The sequence below is a fragment of the Colossoma macropomum genome, unplaced genomic scaffold, assembly GCF_904425465.1.
Source record: "Colossoma macropomum unplaced genomic scaffold, Colossoma_macropomum, whole genome shotgun sequence".
NCBI lineage: Eukaryota > Metazoa > Chordata > Actinopteri > Characiformes > Serrasalmidae > Colossoma > Colossoma macropomum.
Window position 1 is genome coordinate 13,421,010 of NW_023494791.1, and position 11,739 is coordinate 13,432,748.

Consider the following 11,739-nt stretch of genomic DNA (forward strand, 5'->3'; position numbering starts at 1 on the left):
CAGAAACCAAACCCAAATAAATACGTTCTTGAGTCAAATTAGGGAACAGATTCAAGAACCTTAACACAATAGTTTGACACAAAATGATTATAGTCTGACTTATTTTATATGACATATGGTCATTAACACAATGCCTAGAATGGATGATATCAGAAAGATTACCTATCTTCACAACCTGTAGGCTACATATTTATTTAGAAATGAGCGATTAAAGTTTCCTTTGCTTCAACTTCAGTCAGTTATTGGCATGAGATCTGTCAACTGGGCAGGCTATTTAGTTGAACTGCCCTTCACATTCCTTCTTTGCCAGATAACTTCTCCACATCTTTGAGGTTTGTTTTTGGTCATCTGAAGAATGAAGGACTGCCCATCTAGCCATAACACTGAGAGAACAGCAGATAACTGAACTGATAGTCGTCCAGGTCAAAACTGCTATAAACTTTAAAAAAGATCAGCTCAGCAGGTCGACAGCAAAGCTTCCCCAGACTTACTCACTGTCTTCACATCAAACATCTTACACATATGCTGTGATCAGACCCAAACATTTGTCTCTGGTGATTTTGAGATCAGGTAATGACATTAATTTTGCTGATGTATCTAATTGATTGTATCTAAATTTATAAAGCCTGATCCATATAAAGCAAACAATAAAGGCACTTTAATACATAGCACCCCTGTCTCCCAGTGGACCAAAAGCAACTGGACAAATTAACACTCAATTATGTAGTCATAGTCAGTGTTTAATTGCAAATTCATTGCAATGAATGACTGCCTAATGGCATCTGTCAGAAAACTAAAACTGGAATACCAGTTAATCTTGTAAATGATCAATAATACAAAACACCACAACAGCATAGCTCAAAGAAACTGAATTTTGGAAGAGTACAGTAAAAGCTACAGATTGAAATTGAGTTGAAGTGCTGCAGAAATACAATTTTAACATACAATGTTAGATAATTCAGCTGAACAAGAAATGCATTTACTTTACCATTGATTTGTTTTTCCTGATTTGTGTTAAATAAGACATTACATGTACATTTTCAGCTTTATATGTTTGAACTATCTTAGGCAATTGAAATGAGGTTGGCATCTCTATCTGAAGACTTAAAAATAATCTTGGAATACTACAAGGGCAAATGAATACAATATTATTTTGACCCCTACCTCCCAACCCATTTTTTTTAGCTCAGTTTATAGTTTATAGATGGAGATTTATAAAAATGAATGCATAACTTGTGTCTGGATTGAAATCAATTGCATAATGTATGACCATTTATTTCCCTCTATGTCATTCTCTCTGAAAGGCACAGAATAACAAATCTAAACGCAATGCACAGAATCTAAGACAGAAAACCAGTAAACAATGCATGTGCTTGTGCCTGTTGCTTGTGTCTTTGTGGGTACACAGGAAACAAATAATGAAAAAACAGCAATGCCATGCTAATTTGTGTAATCACAAAACATTTACAGTACAATATCATAGCACTGTATGTGGTACATAGACTTTCAATTTGTAAAAAAGGCAACATAATACAGTTTTGGCATGTTTATTACACTTTATAAAAAAAGGTTTGGCTGTTTTAACTGCCCCAGTGAGATTAATATACCCCCATAACATTACTCAATTAGTAAATAAAACACTAGAGGAGACGAGGATGAGTCTAAGCATGGACTTTTTCCTGGCCCAATTAAGACTTACAAAGTCAAAACACCCTCTGGTTTAAGACATGAAAGCGTAATTAAAACTAAATCTTCAATGAAAAATAAAATATAAAGTGCAAGAAATGAAAAATTTGCAGTAAGCTTGCCTTTAATCCAAGTATTCATGCAAGGAAAACAGAATTTAGATTTGGTTTTAAGCACTTGTTGAAAAAAGCGAGGATTAGATAAACTTGGTATGGGAATATTATGTGAATTAGAGTGATGCTGCACACACAGTGAACCCAACATTAAGGAGGGCAATTCAGATCTAACCACAGACAAGGTGAGCACGGTAGCTTTCAACTCTAGTAATCGATTGTTGCAAACAGTAACAGAAATACATACTGAAAATCTTCTGAGCATCCCATCGATTGCCTCTTATTTATTAGTACATGTGGTGTTTTTGTTATGTATCCCATCATAAGCTTTCTTTACTAAATGGGAGATAAAATATCTTGTACTGTGGATTAACATCAGACATTCTGTCATCATTTAGCTTTTGGTCGATCAATGCCTTTGTGTTCTGGTACATGTTTGTAAGCACAGCGATTGTTCTTAATGCAGCCTGTTGTCCTCCAGAAAAAACATTCCTCAGGTAGTTTACTGCACAAAAGAAAAGATGTTAGATTATATATTTATATAAAAACAAACAAACAAACCATGTAAGTACACATCAAAGTACAAGAAAGCAATATGAAACCATATGCAGCCAGTTAAAAATCAATGAAATTAAATATTACTAAGGAAAAGAACAAATCTAGTAGAAATTAAAGAACTATAGATCATTTCTACAGAATAGCTGAACAATAATAGACTAGACTAGACAACAATAATAATGAATGAATTGATAAACCAGTTAGTACAAAGTGCAGGTGGAAAAAACAAACAAATGAGCGCCTGCTTACCTAACCTTCCCTGTGTCTGTTGCTGCTGTTTTGGATGCGCCAAGATGTGTGTAGATTCTGTCCGGATAACGCACCACAAGAGAAGTTCCTGCAATAGCATAACCCTGCAATCCACATATACATGCATTATATACACACACATACAATCAGTAATAGCAATAGTGAAACAAAAGTTAACTGCACGTAGTGTCCATTTAGGGTTACAGTTAAAATTATTATGGTCAACTTGTGCTCGTTCTACATCTACAAATCTACAAATCACCAATGACACTTTTTAGAAAATTTTTTTTTATGTTTCTGCACTGGGATACCAGTACTGAAATTTCCAGACAATATGGCAATAACATTGCTTTCAACAGCATCTTCACGCATCTGCAGAACATGCTTAAAGCATAGGCATGATCTTGAACTACAGTCAACGCTAAACTGCAGGTCACAATGTACTCAAGACTCTTTCTCTTGAAATTAACGAATTAACTTAAATCATTCAGTCATTCCAGAGCATAACTTTATGTTTACTTAAATAGAGCAGCGCTTTAATTTGTTTTTCAATGTGGAAACCTATAGAGCTTTCAAGACATTTTGTAAACCCATGGTTTGTAGGCTGCAAATGCAAAGGTAGAGAGCTCTGCTTGTCCATGTGACTGACATTTGTTTTATGAAATTATATGGCAGCAGACCTAACACCCTTGGGAAAATATTTTGCACAGCACAACAGTGTAATACTTTATTTATTTAAAAAAATAAATAAATAAATAAAAAAATTTGCTTAGCACTCGGTCATTTTCCTACGCACCCCCATATTATCAAGACTCGTTATTCAGGAGGGTGTGCCACCCCTCCCCCCTCACTTATCAGTGTTGTCCTCATCTGACATCTTTTTTTTTTTTTAAACTGCAAGATGCACACAGGCATGCCTCCCGATAAACTTTCTAGGTAATGTTATTTCTGCAGCTCTTGCCTTTTTTTTCTTCCTGCCATGATCTGCTCCTCTCATTACGGTTATGGTTTGGCTGCAATAATGATTATGAATACAGTACTATGAAGTGTCACGTTTAACGATCTGTGACACAAGGACAATATAATTTAACATTATTTTTGCCAACTTAAATTCCCAGCGAACAAGCAAGCTGGCTTACACATTTCGTGAGGCCAACGTTATCAATGTTAAATATTTTCCCTAGGTTGGCAGGTCTGCATTAACTCTATTCACAATTTCAACTTTCCACAACCACCCCAGCTTTTTAATTGCTTTGCAAAGGTAAACAGCACCAACCTCACTTGTGGAACCAGCCAGGCAGAGTGAGGAGGGCAAAGGAGAGGTATAAAAAAAAACATTTTGTGCTATAAATTTGCAGTCTCTTTAAACTGTTGACATTATGCAACTGTCATCCCCGGAGAATAAACCCAGCACTATGATTTGGTCATCAACTGTTCGTTTTTCAGAGGGCTAGACGTTACTGCCAGTTGCTGTTAGATTTGAGGGCTGCACATGCACAACTGAACTCGCATGCGTCACCAGCTTTTTGCGTAGTTTAGAGTGACAAATTGTATCAGTGTACTTTTTCAATATGCATACCTGCTATGCAAACTGCGTAAAGGTTGGCAAGTCTGTGGTAGTGACGTATAGCCACGTAATCAATGGATACTTACATGCATATCTCGGATGGCTTTTTTACTGTCCTCTTTGTTGATGTAGTTGACAAAAGCACAGCGTTTGTCCTGCAGTACTCTTACACTATGGACTGGCCCATGGCTGTTTTTTCAAATATAACAAAAATAAATACACAAACCACCTTTCTTTCAAACTCACAGATACTGATTTAAATGTCATTTAATAAAAAGTCTCATTTTATCTTATTGAAGTTTGTCATGACCTTTTCTGAATAATTCTGAGGGAAACTGAAAGAACTGCACTCTACTTTAAAGGGGGTATAAAGCACAAATGCACCTGCCACATAGTTTCAGCAAATACAGAAGCTGAAACGATGTCGCTGCTTAAAAAAAATAAATAAATAAATAATAATAAGTCATAATAATAGTAATAATAATAATAATAATAAGAGCTTGTCTTCATATCCCAACAAACTTTACCATATGAGGACTGAAAACCCTACAGTATAAAGTTGGCCAGCTGACTGAGAAAGCACTGAAGCAATACGGCTGAGGAAGCAAACTTACACCCTGAAGAGTTCATAGATCTTTGACTCTGATAAGGCAGGTACCAGATCCCCGACCCAGATGGGAAACAGCTCTCTAAAAGGGGAAAGCATACACACATAATCTATGGGTGGGCGATATGGCAAAAATATTATGCCATGATCATTTTTTCATGATATGTAATATGCATCACAATATTTAGTTTTTCTCAGATTTAATAAGCTGAAAGACCACATATAAATAATACACATACTACAATAATAATAATAATAATAATAATAATCACCACAACAATCATAACAACAACAACAACAACAACAACAACAACAACAATTATCATCCTACAACTACCATGATTTTATTCAGTGTTTTACAAGCTGCGCTGCAAGTCCAGTTAAACAGACCAAATTATGCTCACTTTGTAAAGAAATGTAGTTATAGACAGTCATTCACACATGTTTGCTTACTGGGGTGAAGTCTTGACTGCAGTGTTGGCTCTAGGCTGGTTCTGAAGGACTGTTCTGAGAGGGACTTTATGAGGATGAGGATTTCTCTCTGCACGTATCCAATCCTCTTCAACAGACACTTCACTGGGCACAGTGGCAGTTGCAACACTACCTACAGCCATGGGCAGGACAGAAGAAATGAAGAAATGGCAGAGATTAAAAAAAGGGTCTTGTCAAAGACCGATTCAGAAAGAACACTGAGCAAGTAGAAATGGTCTTACCCTGCAACCCAGAGAGAGCTTCTAAGGCTTTTTCTACTGTTCCATGTATAATCAGAGCATTTGAACTCTGTTCTCGAGTGAAGCCCATATCCTGCAGACACATGGCGAAAAGACATTTTTGTTATCAGCAGCTCATTGGCAACATACAAATATACATGTTAAAATGTTACAGTCCTCCAGGAAAAAGATGTCTTGAATCTTTAGTGGGTCATGTGCCTGTAACCTGTAAATCTTCGTGATTTTCTTTTTGAAGATTTATGCATGATTTAATTCAGTCAGTGCTAGAAAGAATTTAAACACTCTGGAGAGTGATGACCAAGTGAGTTTGAGCAATGCAAATGCTATGATCTCCACACCATGTGCATGGGAATAATATTTTAAAAACAGGTCAAAGACAATGAGCAACTCCCATTTACAGTGCCTGTGGGTAAAGCATAAAAATTTTGCATTTCTCACTGAAAGGTTCTGTATGATATTTCATCTTTGATTACTTTTTGCAGGTCCGTTTTGTTTCCTTTTGGTTCCATATCTACAACTATAATACATGTGTGATATGTTTAACTATGTTCTAATCCTCATGGTATAATCCCACCAAGACAAGCTGCTCATAATGTACACCCCTTATTTACTGAAAACAGACAGATACAGACATACCCACTGCCCTACTTACCATTAACTGCATTATCCGTACCCTCATCAGCTCTTGAGCAGCATCAGTACAGGAGCTGTCCAACTTTAAAACTTCCTTATAGGTCAGACTAGCATCATAGTATCTCTATGGAAGGGAACAGACTTTTGACAATTTTTATATTTGGGATCTCGCACAAGAAAACTATTTTAAAACGAGGAAAACACTTTTTTTTTTACAAAGAAATCAGTATTAGGAGAAGGTAACAGGCCTTTTCAATCCAATTATCACAACTGTACCTTAAGCCCAACCAGTGCTTTGCCTTTTCTGTAGAGTCCTTTAATCCATGTGGGGTTTAAAGACAGAGCAATATCAGCATCTATTAAGGCCTTCTCATACTGTTGCATTTTCTCATAACAGAAGGAGCGATTCCCAAACAACCTGTTAGGCAGACACACCAAGAGCATTATGTATTTAACTTCTGAAGATAAATGCTGCATGCCACTGCAGATAATATGCAGAAGGTTTCCTCATAAACTGTACCTGAAGTACACACAAGTAACATAAGAAGTGTAAAGTGGGTGCCAATACTGTAGCAAAGACATTTTACACATTTACGCTCTGCTGCACTATACTTTGTTAATACTTACTTAAACTCTTTAGGATTGTGTTTAATAGCGTCAGTAAAAAACTTCACTGCCATATCCAAATTCCCTGCTTGTGCATATGCGTTGCCCGTCACTGAAAGTAAAAGGAAAAAAAACATGTAAGATTACATTATAATAACTGGATATCGAAAGTAAGTCTCTTCCAAGATTAAACGTACCTGCTAGCTCCATGCTCTTTGTAACAAAGTCATTTACTGCCTCTCCTGACCCCTCCTCATTCTCATGATTCTGTGGTAAGGACAGTGTGAAAATTGATGCAAACATGAGTTTTTTTCTTTCATACATGTAATATCATATATGTATTCATTATCCAATTCAATGTGTTAAAATAACTCACTTTACATATCTTACAGGTTTTTACAAATCTATAGTAATAATAATAATAATAATAATAATAATAATAATAAAACAACCTGTTCAAATTAATAAAGCAGATTTTCCATTAAAATGGACTCAATGTATCTTTTCCAACACATTTTAAAAATTAAATTTTTTCCATACCCTAATCTGAGGCTCTGCTACGGTTTTCTTTTCTGCCTCATATTTCCTGGAGTTCTCAGCTTTTTTGTCTTTCCTATCAGATTTAGGTTTCTGTTCGAGTTTGCGTTTGGCAATGGCTGCTGCATTTGTCACAAAGCAGCTGTTCATGTCCAGTTCCTGAAAGACATAAAAGGCAAAATTCTAGCTGCAAGTTACTCACATGCATGCACAATTATTGCACAATTAATGTAACCATTATTAGTACATAGGACACAAAAAAAACAACCTGGAGATCATCAGATAGACTTCCTTTATCGTCATCATCTTCCTCATCAGAACTGTCACTGCTGTCTGTAGCTACAGAGGAGATCTGTGGGCAATGGTCAGGATGTAGAGGTGCATTGTTATTTGTTTTATCCTTATTTCCACAGCCACTTTCTGTAAGTTTAGATTTCACTGTACCAGGACCAACCTACACACCACAAAATACACAACAAAAGAGATAAACATTGAAAATTTACATTCACTGCTTGGTACCAGCACTATATAATCATATGCAAAAGTTTAAATACCACTGGTCAAATTACATTTTGTTGATTTTCTAAGTGAAAATATGTTAATGCATCCTGTACATGAAACAAACTTAAATATGGCATTTTTTTTGCTAATTTAAATATGCAATTTCTATTCACTTGCCGAGTTAACATCTTGGGAAAAAAAACAAGCATTAAAATATAGAATGCATTTGACCGGGAAAAGTGCTGTGTGAAAATCCGTGTAGGTCATATACATTAGCTCACCTTTTTGTTTTTATCTTTATCAGTATTTTCTTTTTCTACTTTTTCTAGTCGACGTCTCTCTCGCTGCCGCTGTGGAACACCAGTAGGAGATGCAACTCAAACAACATTCAAAAGATAGAATTTTGGATTCATCAAAACAGAAAAAGGTGTACATGTTTGACATTACCATTTTCTTCTGTTTTTTCTTCTCTGCCTTTTTTTTAAGTTTTTCCTCTTCATCTAACAGTTCCTTAGCATTTTTTGCTGCCTCCTAAAAAGTACACAACATGTTACACACTTATCAATCTCTTATGGAGGTGTCGCGACTAAGAGCTGTCTCTTCTGCCCAGGGTATAGACATAAATGAGTATCTCTAATATGTTCTATACTATTGCCCTGATAAGTAACTGTAGTCTAATTTCTTCAAAAAGAATTAAAGGAATAAAGGGATATCAACAAAAAGTAAAAAGGGATAAAAGGAACAAAAAAGGAATAAGACTTCAGCTGAAGAGTTGTTGTGGAAGGAAGGAAAAGGCCTTCTCTTTATTGAGCTTTAAGTGGCAAGATGGTTCCCAGACAACCACAATGCAAATATCATCACGAAGCATCCCTTTTTTGGGGTGGTGAAGTAATCACCCCACCCCTTTTTACACAATTCCATATCATCTTAGTCCCCATTATATCCAAACCCTGCACCCTTTCTGGCAACCCTTAAAACCAAACGCACATGATGTCATTTTTTAAAAATCCTCTCAAGGTCATCTTACACAGCTTCTTCACCCACGTTCAGGAGTTTACTTCAGCTATAATTTATACTGTCATCTAACAAAATTCCCCTTTAATTAGTTTTTACCTCAGCTATAGTTTATACTGTCATCCAACATTTCCCTTCCTTTCAGCCCTAATTAGTAGCTACACTTTGCATAATTTCTTTTTTTTTGTGAGTTCAAGAGTTCATTGAGTTCATCCCCTTTAGAGGTGATCTCCCAAAAGCATGCAGTCTATAGCCTGCTTTCCAATGTTACCTTTTTTCAGGAGATTTCCAAATGCTCAAGTTAGCTAATATCTACTTTATTCATTATTAATCAGGAATGTTTCATTAAATACTTCCGTCAGAGCACACTGAATTACATGCACATAGCACTAACCTCTGGTGAGATGCGTTTGACTGGTTTAAAGCAGCCTATTGCAGGCCGTGTGTTTGGAAACCCTCTATTTAGAAAGTTCGGAGAGAAACCACAGTATCTATTGTTTTGGCTGCCAAAATCATCATCGTCATCAGAAGATTCCACATACTCCACAAACTCAGTAGGGTAGTGATCCAGACCTGAAAGACAAACATGAAAGCCCTCAAACCAATTGTGGATTCATTATGTGTTCCTATTTACAAACTTTTTTCCTTCTGCTACTTCACCAAAACAGTTCACTTTTGATGGAAGATTATAGGAAAGCAAGATATGTATTCTAAATTATGTAAGAAATTGTGCTTAATATGTGCTAAACAAGGGAAATAAACTGAGAAGGTAAAAAAAAGATCCATTTTGAAGTTGACTTTAAAAGGACTGGCTCCCAGAAAACATAAGAGAAGTATATATATGGCCAAATTTCATGGGCCTATTGCAGGCAGCAACAAGGCACTATAGAGCAAGTCAGTCATGTCATTGTGCTTATAAACTGGTAAAATCCTTATACTCAGTAAACCCAGAACCTGAACTGATGAGCACAAAAACTTCATCATTAGATCCACAAATCACTATACAGGAACAGATTCCACAGGCAAGCACACTCACAGCACCACGTTAGCATCATTTTGAGTATTTTTAAAAATTTTATGTTCTGTAACACTGGAGTTTGAACTAAAATCCACTTTAAGATACACTGACACATCTTAACAGTCAATCTAAGACTTCCCTTTAACAGTAATCAGGAATTCCCTAGAGTATGATGTCCCTACAGAATTTTCCCATGAGTATACACGTAGTGATAAGATGTGTTATAAACATAGCTCAACTGGTCAAGCACACCCTAAAGACCCTGGAGTTTGGATCCCTCTTTCTGTGAGCCAAAATAAATGAGACCAAACATATTTAAACCTGTGTATGGAAAACAAAACAGAGACAACGAGACATCTTACCCATTCCACAACCAAAACTGAAGGTATCTAACAGATTGTATCCTGTGCCTCCTCTATGGAGCAAGTTGACCACAGCCTCCTGAGGAAGATGACATTACAAAACACAAACTAGTAGGCTAGACCTCTAGACTCGGAAATATCAAAGTTTTCGCAGGAATTATATTTTCACCTACTCCAGGTATAGTTACGTTAGGTTAGGGTTCTAAAGCAGGGAAGATTGCTGAAGATAATAAAACTGGATGCTATAGTGACCTCAACATTATCCAAAACAAGCAAAACAAATGAACGTAAAATGTTGACATGTCTTATGTTATCTAAACAGAATTTTTTTTATACTTTTTATATAACTTTTTTGTTTTATACCGCTAAAATAGCCAGGGGTCAAACTGACCCCAATGAACACCGATGCGTACAAAAACATTGAAAACATATCACGTTAATTTCGTTAAACAACGAATGTCAAACATCGAAAGATACTAGGAGGGTTAAACTCAAAGATAAACACTACAAATTCAACGCTCCACAATAAAACCACATTCATATATTTAACTATATAAATAAAACGTGGCATACTTACACGCGTCTGCATGATGCGCACATGTTCACCCATACGGAAGTAATCTGAAACGATAAACATTGGGATTCAACGATGACATTTTCATTTTCAAAGGCATTTTCACGCATTTTAAAACACTTAGGCCTGAACCCAGGTGTTCCTCACAAGACACTGAACAATACAAACATCTGACTAAGCAGCTAGAAACGCGTGGGACGACGTTCTGCAGCCTTGAAAAACGTTAAGTTAATGTTGCTAGCTAAGCAGCGAGAACAAAAGTACTTCGATGAGCGAAACAAAAGTCGCTAGAAATACGGATATACTCAATACAAGTCAGCAAGACATCGTAGTAACTACATGCATGTATTCGAGAGTCTGTCTTTAAACTAACCCGAAGTTAGGCTGAACTGTGTAACAGCTGTTATTTAGCTAGCGAGCTAACATTGGCTAAAGTTTGGAAGAACTAGAACAGTCTGTAGGTGTTGTCTCCAGAAGGAAAAAAAGATATTTACCTGGTCCAAATGTATCTCTTTTTGACATGTTTATGTTGTATATATATATTTTTAGATTTATAGTAAATTTATTGCTAGAAGTTCACTCAGATGTCCGTAACTTTAGCATTATCCGAGCGCTCTGCTCCGCACGCTTCCTCCTCCTCCTCCTGCTAACTCACCTTTGAACAGTGCGCAGATGTGCGCAGTGCGCATGCGTCATTCGTCGTTGGCTAGGTGGACCCTCCTCTCCCCCCGAGCGGTTCCACTTCTGCTCCTCACAACGGGGAATCGAAACTGCATGTTATATTTAACCAATCACCCTTTTAGATTTCCTGAAGTATATTCTGTGAATATATAATTGTGTAAATATAAGAAAATATCAAAAAATAAGTATTATTATATTGTTATTATTACTTTTTTTTAGTATTGTTACCATTTTTGTTGTTATTATTATTATCATTAGTAGTAGTAGTAGTAGTAGTATGGTTGTTGCTGTTATCATGAGAT

General features: G+C 36.2%; 1 protein-coding gene across 2 annotated transcripts; it reads right to left on the reverse strand.

Annotated features, from left to right (window-relative positions):
- Positions 1-1,005: 1,005 nt before the first annotated feature.
- si:dkey-33c12.4 (uncharacterized protein LOC560112 homolog) lies at positions 1,006-11,413 on the reverse strand. 2 transcript variants are annotated; one of them, XM_036573964.1, is made up of 18 exons: positions 11,251-11,413; positions 10,760-10,803; positions 10,183-10,261; positions 9,197-9,375; positions 8,236-8,319; positions 8,070-8,138; positions 7,556-7,639; positions 7,291-7,446; positions 6,948-7,017; positions 6,772-6,862; positions 6,421-6,562; positions 6,164-6,268; positions 5,494-5,584; positions 5,234-5,384; positions 4,788-4,862; positions 4,260-4,362; positions 2,607-2,710; positions 1,006-2,304 (listed from the first exon to the last, which is right to left on the reverse strand). In XM_036573964.1, exons 1-18 carry the CDS (start codon positions 11,276-11,278, stop codon positions 2,190-2,192), a joined length of 1,770 nt encoding a protein of 589 aa, XP_036429857.1. In that variant the 5' UTR covers positions 11,279-11,413; the 3' UTR covers positions 1,006-2,189. The 2 variants fall into 2 exon arrangements, with proteins under 2 accessions (XP_036429857.1, XP_036429856.1); XM_036573963.1 differs by having other exon boundaries at positions 7,556-7,741.
- Between the last annotated feature and the right edge of the window lie 326 nt (positions 11,414-11,739).